The 17776-nt window shown below is 42.3% G+C and overlaps 1 protein-coding gene and 1 pseudogene across 6 annotated transcripts in view; one reads left to right on the top strand and one right to left on the bottom strand.

Moving 5' to 3' along the window:
* Positions 1–1745: 1745 nt before the first annotated feature.
* On the top strand, positions 1746–2477 carry LOC127678108 (40S ribosomal protein S2-like; annotated as a pseudogene).
* Positions 2478–11029: 8552 nt separating this feature from the next.
* The window catches only part of C2H12orf4 (chromosome 2 C12orf4 homolog), a 31579-nt gene continuing 24832 nt past the window's right edge, over positions 11030–17776 (bottom strand). For all 6 annotated transcript variants that reach the window (XM_052174924.1, XM_052174927.1, XM_052174926.1 and 3 more), the window contains 3 exons: positions 13161–13218; positions 12222–12289; positions 11030–11618 (listed from right to left, as the gene is read on the bottom strand). In XM_052174924.1, the coding sequence (XP_052030884.1) occupies positions 11526–11618; positions 12222–12289; positions 13161–13218 (219 nt within the window). In that variant the 3' untranslated portion in view covers positions 11030–11525. The remainder of the gene's footprint in view (positions 11619–12221; positions 12290–13160; positions 13219–17776) is intronic.

Raw genomic sequence — 17776 nt, 5'->3', positions numbered from 1 at the left:
CCAACCAACACCAAACCTGCCTCACTGAGTCCTAGCATTTACATACTCTCTGAAGAGTCTCCAGGATTCCAAAGGCCACACAATCGCAGACACTATCTGCAGCTGGCAAAATCACACCCCTGCTAGAGCATGAGGTAAATCATAGTCAGTTTCTGTAGACAATTTGAAGCAACCCCACATCCCCACACCTGAGATTGAAATGAAAACATACTCCTATCATGTTTCTGTGCTTTTTAAAGAAACTAAAATTCTCACTACAATAGCTATTGTGAACTAAGCAGCTATCAACACAACTGAGCATGCTTGTGTAATATGAAATAGTCCCCTGGATATATTCCCAGGAGCATTATACCAAGGTTACATGACACATTCATTTTCAGTTTGCTGAGGGCCACTACATTGATTTTCACACTGATGCACCAATCCACACACACATACCCCCAGCAACAGTGCACAGAAGTGTTTCCTGTTCCTCCCTCAACCAAACCGGCACTTGTCTTATATCTTAACCATTATGATGGAGATAAAACGAGGTCTTAAAGTAATTTTAATTTACATTTCCCTGATGGCTGAGGATGGTGAGCAGTTTTTCTTAGCCATTTGTAATTCTTCAGAGAACTTCCTATTCAGTTCTACAGCACACTTTTCATTGGGTTGTTCAGTTCTTTGTGTTGTTTGTATATTGAAGACATTATTCCTGGCAGAGGTACATCTGGCAAAGGTTTTCTTTCCACCCTGTAGTCTGCCTCTTCTGTCAGTTAACAGTTTCCTTTGCAGTACAGATGCTTTTTAATGTCACAAAGTTCCACTTGTTGACTGTTGGTCCTATTTCCTGAACAACCAGAGTCCTATTCAGGAAGTTCTATACATTAGCCTATTTCCTTTTTTTTCCCGTTATTTTTGGATTTGTTTCCCCCCTCCCCCCCCCCCCCCAGACAGGGTTTCTCTGTATAGCCATGGCTGTTCTGGAACTCACTCTGTAGACCAGGCTGCCCTCGAACTCAGAAATCTGCCTGCCTCTGCCTCCCAGAGTGCTGGGATTACAGGCATGCACCACCACCGCCCAGCTCATAAGCCTATATCCTAAAGTGCACTCTAATAACTTCTTTATTAGAAGTTTCAGAATCTCATCTCTAACATTTCATGTCTTTGATCTACTTGGAAATGATTTGTATACAGGATGAACAAGAATGGCTGAGTTTCATTCTTCTACATGCAGATACCCAGTTTTCCCAATACCTTTTGTTAAAGATGACTGGCCCAGAGTTTTATTATCATTTTAGAATAAAATGATTTATTTTATTTATATTTAGGCTTTGATTAAGTTCACTAGAGAATGGTGGCCTTATCTCCTAATCAATCCAGTTTGTTTCAAGTCATGCATTCAGACCATCATAAGAAATTAATATGTCAGTCGGGTGGTGGTGGTGCACACCTTTAATCCCAGCACTTGGGAGGCAGAGGCAGGTGGTGGATTTCTGAGTTTGAGGCCAGCCTGGTCTACAGAGTGAGTTCCAGGACATCCAGGGCTACACAGAGAAACCCTGTCTCAGAAAGAAAGAAAGAAAAAAAGAAAGAAAGAAAGAAAGAAAGAAAGAAAGAAAGAAAGAAAGAAAGAAAGAAAGAAAGAAAGAAAGGAAGAAAGGAAGGAAGGAAGGAAGGAAGGAAGGAAGAAAGAAAGAAAGGCAGAAAGAAAGAAAGAAAGAAAGAAAGAAAGAAAGAAAGAAAGAAAGACGGAAATTAATATGTCTCTTCTACTAGAGGTAAAGCTGAAGACAGGAGTGGTTCCTGTCACCAAGCTGGGTTGCCTGGTTAAGGACATGAAGTCTTTGGAGATCTACCTGTTCTCCCTGCCCATTAAGGAGTCTAACATTACTGACTTTTTCCTGCATGCATCCCTAAAGGATGAGGTTTTAAAAATCATGCCAGTGCAGAAGCAGACTCAGGCTGGCCAGCGGACCAGGTTCAAGGCTTTTGCCTCTATTGGGGACTACAATGGTCATGCTGGTCTTGGTGTTAAGTTCTCCAAGGAGGTCGGTCGGTCGCCACTGCCATCCACGGGGCCATCATCTTGGCCAAGCTTTCCATCGTCCCCATGCAGAGAGGCTCCTTGTGGGGGACAAGATTGGCAAGCCCCCACAGCTTCATGCCAGGAGACAGGCTGCTGTGGCTCTGTGTTGGTGCGTCTCATCCCTACTCCGAGAGGCTCTGGCATTGCCTCTGCTCTTGTGCCAAAGAAGCTCTTGATGATGGCCAGTATAGATGACTGCTAGAGGCTACACTGCCACCCTGGGCAATTTTGCCAAGGCCACCTTTGATGCTATCTCCAAGACCTACAGCTACCTAACCCCTGTCACCTCTGGAAAGAGACTGTGTTCAACAACTCTCATTATCGGAAATTCACTGATCATCTTGTGAAAGCCCATACCAGAGTCTCTGTTCAGAGGACCCAGGCTCTAGCTGTGGCTAGTACATAAGAGTTTTTATATAAGGAAAATAAATGAATTAATTCTGTTTAAAAGATAATACAGCCAGGCAGTGGTGGCCCACGCCGGTAATCCCAGCACTTGGGAGGCAGAGGCAGGCAGATTTCTGAGTTTGGGGCCAGCCTGGTCTACAGAGTGAGTTCCAGGACAGCCAGGGCTACACAGAGAAACCCTGTCTCAAAAAACAACAAAACAAAAACAAAAACAAATAAAAAGATAATATAGCTCTGCTCTGAAGAATTAAGTCAATTATTTTGTAACTTCATATTTGTAAAGCATTCTCATATCTATTTTATAATTTTGTGATTCTATGAAACAGAAAACAGAAAAATATTAATTATACCTTGTAGGTTTGTCAACTGAGATTCAAAGAGAAAGCATAATTTGTCCAAGGCTATAGCTATCTAGTACCAGAGCTGTTGTGGAGGGACAGAATGGCTGCCTCAGTGGGTAAAAAGTAAGCTGTTAGTTGTTTGAGAAATGGTTATTTTCTGGTGTCTATTTGAGAAAATGCCACTGCTGTTCAGAAATCTATTACTCAGGAATCACCATGCTTTATCATGAAGGATCTACCTGCAGATTTAATTTTTATTTTCTGTGCAGGTTTCTGCTTCTGTTTTTAACCTCAAGACTTTTATCCATCAGTTTTAGAAAACATTTAGCCACAGTCTTCTTCCTGGACCCAAATATAATGGGATGCATAACTTATAGCATGTAATGTGGAATATCACCCAGATTAAAGGCTCATGCAATAAAAAGAAAGGTGTTAAAGTCATAAAGGAGAACACAGGAGAACATGTCTGTGACCCTCGGTATAATGAAAGATATCTCAACTAAGACACAGAATTTGAACTGTAAGGAAATGATAAAATACATCCCACTTAAGTCCTCTGTGAAAACAAAACAGCAAAAACTGGAAAGACAACACAGAACCTATGAAGAGGGATTTGCAAGGATGACTTACAAAGGCCTAACCTTCCAGATACAGAAAGTGATAAAGACAATCTGAACATCATCCAAGAGAAATGAATAGTAAAGACCCACTCATCAATCTCCAGAAATAATGGCATTTAAGCGCCCAGCAGGCCTATTTAGTGCTACTGGGGTCCCCAGGACCCAGAGAAACACAAAGCAGAGCAGCAGGGAATATTGTTTTGTTTTGTATTATCAGCATAGTAAGACTCAAACCCCCTACCTAGTTCACACAGGCTTTGTGAAAGGGGAAGACACATCCTTTTGGGAGACTGATTTGGTGGAACCCCTTGAGTCGAATTTAAAACACATCTACTAAATTTGAAGATGCCGATACTCTACAATCCAGAAAAGTTCCTTCTAAGCCCGAGAGACTTTAACGTGTCTCTACACAGCTGTTGTAGCACAGGGCAAGTGACACAAAGATGGACACAGCCTCAAAGACCAGAATAAACGAACAAGTCAGTCAGGCCACAGGCCTATAATTCAGAGTACTCAAAAATAAAGTGTGGGGCCCTCAGATTCGTCACCAGTACCCTCCTGGTCCAAAATAGCTGCATGCAAAATTAATAAAGCTGCTAAACCTAATTATACACTGGACCTTAATAACGCAAGCTAAGTAATGTGTAGAAAACAAAGCTCGCAACTGTCCTCATCACAGTGACATCTGATAGTACCCCATTGCTACAATACACCCATCAATATGAATAACAAGACTGAGATAGTGCTGGATGCTGAGGAGATAGACGCTATGACCCAATGACATAAAATCACCCTTGATTTCTCTTTCTAGTCCATGTCCTTGTCATGTGATTATCTAATTGTGGAGTCTCTTAGTCTACCTCTCGAACCTGCTTTAATCAACAAAATGTGGTCAAAGCAAGCATGTGTCCGTTCTCTTTCTTTCATCCCCAACTTCTACTCCTTGGTCAACCTGGAGGACGAGACCCAAGGAAGGAAAGAAAGCAAAGCCAGGTACATCGGAAATTAAGCCATCCACTCCCACCAGTCAAGTCCAAATGCCAAGCCCAGGGCATCAGCAGATCTATGGCTGACTCATCAATAAGCCAAGGAGAGCCCAGAAAACGGCTAATGTGACCCACCGAACTATGAAACATAAATGTTTATCAATATCTGATACAAGAGGAAAAGGGAAAGTGAGGTCAGCCTGGCTCTATGGTACCTAGTGTACTCTGGAAGAAGAGTCAGGTGGCTGGGGTGCACATCTGTAATCCTAGCAATCATGAGATTCAGGCAGGAGGATTATGGGTTCCGGGCCAGCCTAGCCTACATAGTGAGACCTTTACTAAACAAACAAACAAACATCAAATAAGAGAACCTTTATACAAACACAGCACATCATGGTTTAACAAACATAGGGACTACATGTACAAGAATGGGTAGGTTATGGTGGGCTGAATAATTTCATTGAACTTTTCTATATTTTTGAGGCATTTTATAACAAAGGAAATTCAATTAGAAAATGTTACACCAGTCAAAATGATTCTTAGAAAGAATTAAGAGCATTTACCCACTTCTTCTCTTAGCTCACACCAACCTCTGCTCGGCCCCAGGACTACCCCCCCTCCCTTCCTTCCCAGCACTGAATCCTTTTTTTTCAGCTGCCCATCTGGAAAGCAGGAAACATCTCATTGGCTCACCCACAAGAGAACTGCCAGAGATAGCCAGGGACACATGGCTGGGCAGCTACTTCTAAGTGGGTAGACTTGAATCCGCTAACTACTTCATCCTATTGTTATGTCCAAAATTTTGGTTCACCTGACAAAAGTCCACCAGTCCTTCCTGCTCCACTCAAATACAAGGTTAGTCACCTACCTGTGACTTCCTCCTGACATTCTAACCTGCCTGACCCTTTGTATCTGAAACTTTCCACTACTGACACAGGTGGTGCTGTTTGCCTGCCAAGAGGATTTGGGCTTGACCCACTGAGACTAACAAGGGCTTTCAGAGGATACCCACTCAGTGCCAGAGAAGGGCAGGACTAAGCCCACGCTCACAATGGATTTGACATCTCGTTTGGACCATGAATTGCTAATGTTTCTATTTTGACTCCCATGGCACTTTTGTGTTTTGTTCTGCACTGGCTGTGTATCCCGGTCATATGTTGGCTGGAACTTTGAGTTACCCTGTGTTCTTTCACCAACTCCTCGAGGACATAGTGTTTTAAGTGACTTAGTATCCCTACTACCTAATGAGAGGAAGGAAGGAAGGGAGAAAGGTCAGACAGGAAGGAAGATAGGAAGAGGAGGCATCAGGCAGGCAGGAAGGATAACAGCAAACATTTATAGAATGACTATATGCCAGGTACTCTGCTCATATTTGATCCTTCCAACTACTCAGTGAGGTAGATACTATTATTAATTTCTATCCAGCTTACCAATGAAAAAGCATGCTTAGGAAGGGTAGGTAATGTGCCTAATATGACAGCCCATGGTGCATACATTGGAGCCAGCCTTTGAACCAGGTTTGTGTAAACTTTTCAGGCAGTGCTCCCGATTTCTGACGCTCTACTGTTGCATGGATTAGAAACTTTTGAATATAAGGGAGCTAACAGGAAATGGGTTTCGATATAAAGGGGAAAATGAGAGAAATCTAGGAAAGATGGGAAAAAGATCTGTCAATATGCTTTCCTTGTGGGTTATACCTGTCGGTGACAACACCATTCCTGCTGGATACCTAGACATCTTCAGAGAGGAGCTGTTGGCTGTTTTTGTGATGAGTTCTAAGGCTCAGTTTCTGTATGATAAATGTGAACAAGGATGGCCTTCATAGGTTCATACATTTGAATGCTTAGGAATTTGTGTTTGAAAGGATTAGGCTTTGTTGGAGGAAGTGTGTCACTGGGAGTTGGCATTGAGGCTTCAAAAGGCCAAGCCAGGCTCACTGGCTTTCTCTTCTTGCTGCCTGTGGATCCAGATGTAGAAGTCTCAGCTCCTTATCCAGCACCATGTCTACCGCAATGCTGATAATGGACTAACCCTCTGAGATGAGACGAAAGCCCCAATTGAGGATGTTTCTTTCATAAGAGATGCTGTGGTCATGGTGTCTGTTCACAGAGGGCACTGGCTAGAGCCACAGATGGTTCTGTGTGTCCCTTGCCTATGAGATTCTCATTATTCATAGCATTTCTCTTCACTTTCCACAGTAGCTGAAAACATTGTATTAGTGAATGCCCACCTACTACTTTTCAGAGGCATATCGAATTATGTTCCTGCAAGCCTCTGTCCACATTTCCTTTAGCTGATCAACACACCTTCATTGGTGTTTCTGCTTAAAGTCACTTTAATATGTACGGCTGATTCATTACCATTGGACCCTTGGCCAACAGCACTCTAACCCGTGCTGTATTTGACACATTCTCCATAAGCACATCATAATGTCTTTCTTATGCTTATTAACACTGGACAGCATTAAAGCGCTGTGCTTTTGGACCGTTTAAAATAGCAAACTAATTAAAAGCACAAAATAAAAAATAAACCCACAGCACTAAGCATTCCAAATGAAGCATTTCTTGTTACGAACTGAAGCAAGGCAGTAAAGCACCGCTCTGCCCACAGGAACTAGGGGTGCATGTATTGAGCAACTCAGTGTTGGCTGCCCCACGGATGCTCATGAAGGACTGAAAGCACTCCACCAGGAGTTTACCATGCGTGTGTTAGTTGTTTTCCCATTGCTGTGATAAAACATCATGACCAAAAGCAACTTGGGCACAGCCGATCACGAAGAGAAGTCACGGCAGGAACCTGGAGGCAGGAACTGAGGCAGAAACCACTGGAGTGCTGCTTACTGACCTGTTATCTGTGGCTTGATCAACCTGCTTTGTTATACAACCCAGGACCACACACTCAGGGGTGGCACTACCCTCAGCTGGCTAAGCCCTCCCACGTCAATGACGAGTCTACAAAATGCCCTAAAGCCCAATCAGAGAGAGGCATTTTCTCAGTCGAAGCCCACTCTTCTCAAATAATTCGGGTCTGTGTCAATTTGACAAAAAAACAACAACAAAAACAAACAAACAAAAAAGAACCCACAAAACCAAACACACACATACACACACAAACAAAAAATTACACACACACACACACACACACACACACACCAAACAGAACAAAACAAAAAAACACTACCAACAACAAAAACCAGACCAAAACCAAAACCAAAATAAACCAAACCAGCACAATATATGGTCTGGATTTGATGAAACTACCGCTTTTATTGCTTTCCACTGCCTGTGTGTGTGTGTGTGTGTGTGTGTTGTAGGCATGTATAACTGTCCATGTCATGGACACCAGTGCACTGGGTACAATGCTTTGCCATTATTCCTTTGAGACAAGGTCTTTCCCTGAACTTGGATTTAGAGTTGTAGCAAGCTTCAAACTCAAGCACTCTGCCTGCATGGCAAGTGTTCCCCCCCACTAAGCTGGTCTCCACCATTAGTGACCTTTGCAGGGACACTTCCCACACGTGGGACCTGTGATTTAGGAGAATGGACAGTACGTGGCATGAGTTCAGCCAGCTCTTAGACTGATGAAGTGGTTTCCTGTGGGAGAATGGAGATCAGAGCAAGAGAAAGCCCAAGTGTTCAGCACTAACCCAAGCTGTGTGTCTTGAACATGATGCCGCAAACACATACTGGGTCTGTAGGGAACCTTAAAAGAGAAGACACACATCTGTTCCCCGATCCTTCTGGCTCCAGCTGTGGTGCCCCATTTGGGGTTCTGTGTATGTGCTGTGCTTTAGGGTGCCACTGAGATGTTTTAAACAATCTTTAAAACACACATTTCATTTAGACAAGAATCCATGCCTTATACCAAATGCCAAGATTCTGTTTTTGAATTTGGGAAAATTTTCTGGAACTCTATAATGACAAATCTACTTTAGAACAAGTGTCAGTTGGCAATTGAAACTTTACTTCACAGACTGCTCAAGCAATTCCAACTATGTGCTAAGCTTTCACATTTCAGCCCTGTGAGGACACTAGGGTGCTGGGTCGTTAAAGGGCAGAAAATTGGTTATTTAAAGGGTTCTGAAGATAATGGTATATCTTTGGAGGTAGGTGTTAGGAAATAATCCTTTTCTTGTTTCACATTTATGATAATGCTTTTTACACTGCTGCAGGTAACTTTTGGTCTCTCCCTCAGGACTCAGCAATGTTTCTTTGCTGAAGAGTTTTCTTCGTGTGAGACATGGGATGCAACTGAAGTGACATAAGTGATGGCGTGTGCTGTGTCAACAGAGCTACCGACTCCTGGGCCAGCGAGATGCTTGGGCTGAAATTCCTTTTCCATGTGTTTCTTCCATTTTGGTCCCAGTGTCGTGCTGAGGCCCAGCTGGCGCCCCACCTCCAGATCAATGGAAAGGTTATGGCCTTGTTCCCTCCTTGGGAACAGGTGGGGTGGGATGGGGTAGCAGTGAAGAATGGAGCATTCTGGACTCAGTAACAAACCAGGTTGAGGCCCTCACAGCCATCTGTCTTGGGGACGGCCAACTGCTTACACAGACGGAAAACTGTTCCGCAGGGCATTCTTTAGCCATGTGGTATAAAGCACACCACCACGTCTCTCAACACACTGGCTGCTCCTTGCCGTACTTTTTGCAGTCCCACCTAGAACGTCTGCTGTCCTTCCTGTTATCAGAACTGCTGAGGATCCACTCATCTGCTAGGCTTGAAGCTGGAATGTGGCCCATCTGGGTGGAAGAACCTTTAAGAAGTGTGGCCTAGTCAAAGCAGTTGGGTGCTGGCAGGGCACTTTTGAGAATATTTGCCCTGTTTTTTGCTTCCTTTCCTCCTTATCTACCATGCAGTGAGCAGGCCTCTGGGAGCACACACTCCCACCATAATGTATTGTGCTGCCACAGATGCCAAGTAGCCGTGGGCTGGACGTGGATTATGCCGATTTTCTCATATATTCTGTCACAGTGACACAGCTTTCATGAAGTGTTCCCCTCCAAGAAGCTGATTAGAAGACTTGGTTCTTGACTCAAACACAAAATTCTAGGCTCCCACAATTACAGCATGATTAAAATCCTCACCATTTAACTATATGCAATTACATTTTATTTGCAATTGTGATCCAATTTTTGGGTGTGTTTTTATCAGTGGTCTATAACACTGAAGGAATGTGTTTTTTTCCTAATCTTATCATTAATGTATACTATATAATACAGTACAAACTGAAAAATGGGTACTCAATTTATTTGCCTTGATTTTACAGGTCAAGTTGTGCTTTATGTTGTCATTAAGTGAAGGCCCCAATTTACAAGTGACTTGGTAAAACAGCCTTGAGGTGATAAAGAAAACTTCATCTTCCTTCTCAGGATCAAACTGCTCCAGCACCCTGACAGCTACATGCAGTCCTGTTGAGATGAGTTTTTCCTCCCACAACCCTGTTCCCAGAAATAAAGACTGAGACTCAATTATATATACAAATACCTTGGCCATGAGCTTTGGTTAGTTCCCTGATTGGATTCTAATGTAACAAGCCATTTATTCTAATCTAAGTTCTGCCATGTGGCTAACTACCTCTGCTTGATTCCCATGCTTCTGTTGTTCTTCATGTTCCCAGGCGAATCCCACTCACCCTCTGTCCCAGAGTCCTTACTTGCTACTAGAACTCCCACCTTTGATCGCCTGCCTCAGCTACAGGCCAGTCAGCTTTATTTAACAGATGAAGCTTCTGAACAGATGTAAGACATTCCTTCTAGACACCACAGTTAAATCTGCTGGTGTACCCTTAAATGTCTTCAGTCCTACAACATCTGAAGACAGGTCCTAAGGTCTCTTTTTGAATGCTCCCACTCCTGGTACGCCTCTGGCTCTGAATGCCTTTTGTTGACCCTACTATACCTACACCCCAGCTAAACCTGTCAGTTTAATAGAAATAGTCTCCAATCCTGACCTGTCCACCTCTGGTTACTAACCATCTGCCCTGCATAAGAATTAATTCTAATGAGAGAAATGGTGCTTGAAAGACCATTTCTTCAAGGAAACAGGGGATCTCCATATGCAGTACCAAGCCCCTTGATAAAGAACTTGGAAAAATTAGTGTCTGATGGTCATTGTGGACTGGGTGTTCCATCTTTTCCTTGAGTGGAAAACCAAGAGCTAATCCTCCCTGGGAAGTGCCAACAGAGTGCCTGCCATAGCTCTGACACCCTGGCATATGAGGAGCCTATGAGGAAAGAGCGCCCGATTTTGACAGCAGAGGATAAACACCAGAGATCAGAGACAGAAATGTGAATGCTGCATCTGCCGTAGAGACGGGTGTGGAGGAATGGTGAGGCCGGGAGTCTAGGGCAATGCAGAAGCGAAAGCCACCCGCTTGTCAGCACGGCAGAGCACCACAGCTGCCTGGCGTGGGTCTACACTAACCCACATCAGGCCGGGGAAAAGAACACTACTTCCCCAGCCCAGGAAATGTTATTAATAGTCATGGGCAAGGTCACAGAGGGAAGGTGAGACAGCAGTAAAGAATTCAAAGCCTTCTCTGACTCTAACTTATACAACCTTAGAAAGAGAAGAGTAAAAACCAGGGTTTGAAACAGGAGAATTTAAAACAACAAGCACATTTGTCTGGTATATTTACATTGGTACAAAAACATTTTCACAAGAAACTTATACTTGCAATGTATATTTAAGTTTTGATTTGACAAATAAAGTAAAAGGAAGATTGTATTTTTATGTCTAATTATGCTTGTGCCTAATATAGATAGAACTCATGCCTCGGAAAAATCAGGGGTCTCCATGAAAACGCAATGAAATACAGATGTCCGCATTTGAGAAACATTTAGTGTTGACGTTGTCATTCCCTGATAGGACATATAAGTAGAAAGACGAACTATTATTTCATAAAGGGACTGAGTAAATGCTTCGGTTGGGAGCTGGCTTCTGGTCTGTGAAGCATACACATTTCTGGAATGTTTGGTAACACATCATATTTAACGGGTGGCTTGGGTCCACTGGGCACCTTTTACTTAACAGGATTCCAGGACAGTTCTCTCAGAGTTCAGAAATCCTCTTCTGCCAGTGTGTCAGTATACACAAGTTTAGTGCTTGGAGGTCAGAGTGAGCGTTGAGGAGACCCGGAAGATCTGTGGAAGCATGTTACTCAGCTGATAAAACATTTCTTCAGAAATGCTCTGTAAGAGGGAGACAGGGGCAATGGGCACTGTTAGAGCTTCACTGACGTCTCCAGTTCCTAAAGTATTTTAAAGCATGGCTCTCATTCTAGGTAGGGAGGATAAGATGTGAAAAGCATCTTTCCTGATGAATTCAAGTTTGTTAAGAACAGATTGGAGCTGCTTTTCTGGTTCCAACCCTTTGGAAACTTACATTGTTTTTGTCAAGTAAAGCTTTTGATCACTAGAGAAACCCTTAGTCCTCAGCAGCAGGAGTGGAAACAAACTCCACTGGTTTTGCTAACTTCTAAACAGATTTCAGAGCTGTGGAGGGGAGCAGCACATTCCTAGTCCCAGCCGCAGGCAGGGCAAGCAAATCTTTTGAGTTCAAGGTCAGATCGTCAAGAGGTAGGCGCTCAGATCAGTGACAGCACACTGCGTGCATACACGGCACTCAAATATACTTCTCCCTTAAAGTTGCGAAGCTGTAATTTACATTGTGTAAATGAGTTCAGGGTGGCATACTTGGCTATGCTGTCAAGGAATCTTAAAAGACCTCATTCATAGTGGGATCTGCTCAGATAACAGCTGTGGGCTGGGGTGGGATCTGCTCAGGTAACATACCTGTGGTACCAGAAATTGCACTGTCCGAGAAATTCCTCCATCCCATGAAGCCATCTCCATCATGAAACCTAAAACAGAACAACAGGCTGATATGTTATGAGCTCTGACCCTCCATACCAAAACTCCCCTTTTAAGATGAGGGGGAATTTCATTGTGAAATTCTTGTCTTATGCCTTGACCTCTTAAGTAGCCACTTGTCTAGAAGAAAGGCTAAGCCTCTGGGACAGATAAAGACCCACACTTCTCAATTCTCTATGCCAGAGAGTTTTAACGGTCCTGTCAACACACCCAAAGGCCTACCAAACCTTCACAGGCTGAAGATAAAACAGATTATGAAAGGTTAATTCAGCATGTGGCTGAGATAAAAGGCAATCAAGGGCAGCTAGAATCAGCAAAGTGTAAGGGGCATAGGTGGGGATTTATATTAACTATTTGACAAGATCTAGAATCACCGTGGAGATTTTGCATGTCTGTGGGGCTGAAGTGGGATGACCTACCCTCAGTGCCCTCAGTGTGGGTGGCACTGTTCCACTGGCTGGGGTCCTAGACCATGTAAACAGGAGAAAGCTATCAGAGCACCAGCATTCACCTCTTGGTTTCTTGACTGCAGATGCAATGTGACCACACTCTACTGCCAAGTCTTCCCTACTTCCAAACTGTAACCTCAAAGTCTGAGCAAAAATAAACCCTTTCTTCCTTAATTTGATTTTGTCGGGCATTTTTTTTTTCAGGACCATGTGAAGTAACTAATATACTATCCAAATATCCTTGTTTCAAAATGGCTAGGGATATGTTTATTTTGTAACTGGTAAAAGATAATATTATAAAATCTACTATGAAATATTTGACTGGTTAAATATTTGACCAAAGCACTAGAAACAGAGGCAACTTTGCTTTTCCTTTGGGAGGCTCTTCTTTCAATAACTGGGAAAGATTTACCTTTGACACACTTAAATACCAGTTCTGCTCTCCGTAAGCACCAGGGTATAGTCATTTCCTAAAAAAGACAGACACACACGCAAATGTTTTTAGCCTAATTTCATATAAAAACCAAAATCATCACAACAAAATGTTATAATATCATCAGATCTTCATTTCTCTGTAATGTTGAGCATCCCTATCTCAGATGAGTCCAGGATAACATGCTAATCATCCCAATTGGATTTTCTTGACTTTTAGACATACAACTTCTATCCAATAGACTATACTTATGGAATACAAGCTTATTTAATGAGCCTAGCAAACCAGACTAAAAAATGAACATATCTGTGAAATTTTAAAGTTGGCTAGTGACATAGGAACGTCACCAAATAAACACTGAATATTAGCATAGATAATTCTACTGAACTGTACAATAACTGCAAGTAAAACAAAATGCTTTATTTACCATATCACACATTATCACAAAAGTAAGGACAAATGAACAAGTAGTCTGCAGCACACAGCTGAGTCAGATGTGCTCATTGTCTTAATCTTTGGCTAATACACTCATGTCATGTATACACCAGACTATGCTCATATATTTTATTAATTTTCCATGTTAGTGAGCATGCCACTTTAAATTCTATTTCTTTGCACTGTCACCAGAAGTATCTTTCTGTTCTGTAAATCTTTTCATAACTAAAAGACTTGTTTGTTATGGTATTTCTTAAGCTTTTGGAGTTGAGAATATTTATACTTTAAAAATCACCAGAGACTATGGACCTTTGTTTATGCAGGTTATATCCTTCACATTTATTTTATTAGAATTAAAACTAAAGTATAAAATATGAATCTCATTGAAAAACAATGATAAGCCCATGTTGCTAGACAACACAGAACATATTTTAGTGGGAGGTAACTGAAACAATTTAGAAGAGGGGAAGTTAACCTAACTGTGACCATACTGGCCTACTCTGATGCAGGTCCAAGGCAGAGGAGGGAGCTGTCCCATTCCTGCTCTTGAGAGGAGATTTCCAGGGATGGATATGACTGGACCCCACTCCTGCTCTGGACCAGATCCTCCCAGTTCCATGGTTCCTTGACCCCACAAAAAGCAAGCAAATCTTTTCACTGCTCTTCTCAAAGAGCACCACACTTTACCCACGAACGCCATGTTCCTCTGTTGTTTCTGTGTATATGTAACTAATATATGACATAAAACAAATATCCATGAGAAAAATTAATAAGTTCACACTGCTCAGAATGCTGTGGACTGACTGTCATCGATGTTACTTAAAAGATATACTAAATGCCAACTCATGATCCCAGCATAGACATACGGTGTGAGCTGTAGTCTACAACAGTCTAATGTGCAGATGAGCCACACTGTCATACACAATTTATTTTTAACTCAGCATTGCTCAGCAATAGGAGTCTGAAAAGCAATGCTAGGCAGTTACCTATTTCCCCAAGTCTTTTCTATATCTACGCAGCAGTTTCCATCTCCTAAGTAAGTTAGAAGATGCTGCCAGTTTTCTTTCTCTGTTCTCTTTTTCCCTGATTAAACCAGTACCTAAGGGGGCTGGAGAGACGACTCAGCAGCTCACAACCATCTGTAACTCCCGTTCCAGGTGATCTGACACCTTTTGATCTCTTCAGGTACTAACCATGCACATGGTACACACACACACACACACACACACACACACACACACACACACACACACACAGGCAAAACACTCACACACATAAAACAAAAAACCCCTCATATACATAAAACAAAAATTAAAAAAAATTAAGTGCCCCCTCAAACCCTTCACCTCAAAGAGTAGCCCTTAGAAGTTCAGAAGGCCATGAGAAGACAAGACTCATGGCTTGTTATCATGGCACAAGGCCAGTAGTTATGCAAGAAGCTCACCCCCAGAAACAAACTTCAGAATATATTGTTGTAGATATGATATGGACCTAGTGGGGCAGGCAGCAGTAACAGAATTCAGAAAGTCCTATATACTGGCAAAGTGTCTGGGCAACATGCCCTAGGGAATGAATGCAATGTATCGGAGATACTTCAGACACTAAGTAGACCAAAGGACACACTTTGAAATTTAGAACCATGACAGAAAACTGGGTCATGCTATTACACTGTATTATCATAAATGGACACTGCACTCAGAATTGATTCTAAAAACTGAAATTAACTCTCAATTTATGATTTAATGAGAAAAATGTATTCTATCTATGAGCAATGCCCACACATCTTTGGATCATGGTTTAGGGTGAATGACTGGAGTTTTTGTTTATTTTCTTTTCTGATTTTTTGAGACAGTATCTTGCTACATAGTCAAGGCTGGTCTCAAAACTCTTGGCAATCCTCCTGTCTCAGCTTACCGAAGGTTAAGGTTACAGGTGTGTGGAACCAAGCCTAAAGCCTCAATGTCACGTTAAGTTTCCACTCCATGTCTTCCAAGTTGGCGCACCAGTGAAAACAATTACAAGATTATTCTTTACTTCTTATGTGTGTGCCTGAGATATTTGAAACATTTTTATAAATAAATTTTATAGCAATTATACAGGGTGAGAACATGGCTTTGTTTCATTTGTTTGTTTTGGTGGGGGTGGGGGTAGGAATGGGAAGACCTCACTATGTAGGCCCAGCAGGCCTTGACCTCACAAAGATCCAACGGCCTTTGCCTTCTGGTTGCTGGGATTAAAGGTCTTCAGCTTGTTTCTTACTTTTAACATTAAAATAACACTAGGCTATTTTTTTTTGTCTTTTTTTTTTTATTTGATATAATTTATTTACATTTCAAATGATTTCCCCTTTTCTAGCCCCCCCCCCACTCCCCGAAAGTCCCGTAAGCCCCCTTCTCTTCCCCTGTCCTCCCTCCCACCCCTTCCCAGTTCCCCGTTCTGGTTTTGCCAAATACTGTTTCATTGAGTCTTTCCAGAACCAGGGACCACTCCTGCTTTCTTCTTGTATCTCATTTGATGTGTGGATTATGTTTTGGGTATTCCAGTTTTCTAGGTTAATAACCACTTATTAGTGAGTGCATACCATGATTCACCTTTTGAGTCTGGGTTACCTCACTTAGTATGATGTTCTCTAGCTCCATCCATTTGCCTAAGAATTTCATGAATTCATTGTTTCTAATGGCTGAATAGTACTCCATTGTGTAGATATACCACATTTTTTGTATCCACTCTTCTGTTGAGGGATACCTGGGTTCTTTCCAGCATCTGGCAATTATAAATAGGGCTGCTATGAACATAGTAGAGCATGTATCCTTATTACATGGTGGGGAATCCTCTGGGTATATGCCCAGGAGTGGTATAGCAGGATCTTCTGGAAGTGAGGTGCCCAGTTTTCGGAGGAACCGCCAGACTGCTTTCCAGAGTGGTTGTACCAATTTGCAACCCCACCAGCAGTGGAGGAGTGTTCCTCTTTCTCCGCACCCTCTCCAACACCTGCTGTCTCCTGAATTTTTAATCTTAGCCATTCTGACTGGTGTAAGATGAAATCTTAGGGTTGTTTTGATTTGCATTTCCCTAATGACTAATGAAGTGGAGCATTTTTTAAGATGCTTCTCCGCCATCCGAAGTTCTTCAGGTGAGAATTCTTTGTTTAACTCTGTACCCCATTTTTTAATAGGGTTGTTCGGTTTTCTGGAGTCTAACTTCTTGAGTTCTTTATATATATTGGATATTAGCCCTCTATCTGATGTAGGATTGGTGAAGATCTTTTCCCAATTTGTTGGTTGCCGATCTGTCCTCTTGATGGTGTCCTTTGCCTTACAGAAACTCTGTAACCTTATGAGGTCCCATTTGTCAATTCTTGCTCTTAGAGCATACGCTATTGGTGTTCTGTTCAGAAACTTTCTCCCTGTACCGATGTCCTCAAGGGTCTTCCCCAGTTTCTTTTCTATTAGCTTCAGAGTGTCTGGCTTTATGTGGAGGTCCTTGATCCATTTGGATTTGAGCTTAGTACAAGGAGACAAGGATGGATCAATTCGCATTCTTCTGCATGCTGACCTCCAGTTGAACCAGCACCATTTGTTGAAAAGGCTATCTTTTTTCCATTGGATGTTTTCAGCCTCTTTGTCGAGGATCAAGTGGCCATAGGTGTGTGGGTTCATTTCTGGATCTTCAATCCTGTTCCATTGATCCTCCTGCCTGTCACTGTACCAATACCATGCAGTTTTTAACACTATTGCTCTGTAGTATTGCTTGAGGTCAGGGATACTGATTCCCCCAGATTTTCTTTTGTTGCTGAGAATAGTTTTAGCTATCCTGGGTTTTTTGTTGTTCCAGATGAATTTGATAATTGCTCTTTCTAACTCTGTGAAGAATTGAGTTGGGATTTTGATGGGTATTGCATTGAATCTGTATAGTGCTTTAGGCAAAATGGCCATTTTAACTATATTGATTCTACCGATCCATGAGCATGGGAGGTTTTCCCATTTTTTGAGGTCTTCTTCCATTTCCTTCTTCAGAGTCTTGAAGTTCTTGCCATACAGATCTTTCGCATGTTTGGTAAGAGTCACCCCAAGATACTTTATACTGTTTGTGGCTATTGTGAAGGGGGTCATTTCCCTAATTTCTTTCTCAGCCTGTTTATCCTTTGAGTATAGGAAGGC

This window comes from Apodemus sylvaticus, chromosome 2 (genome assembly GCF_947179515.1).
Source record: "Apodemus sylvaticus chromosome 2, mApoSyl1.1, whole genome shotgun sequence".
NCBI lineage: Eukaryota > Metazoa > Chordata > Mammalia > Rodentia > Muridae > Apodemus > Apodemus sylvaticus.
Note: the sequence above shows the minus strand (reverse complement) of the source record. Positions and strands in the feature narration are given on the sequence as shown.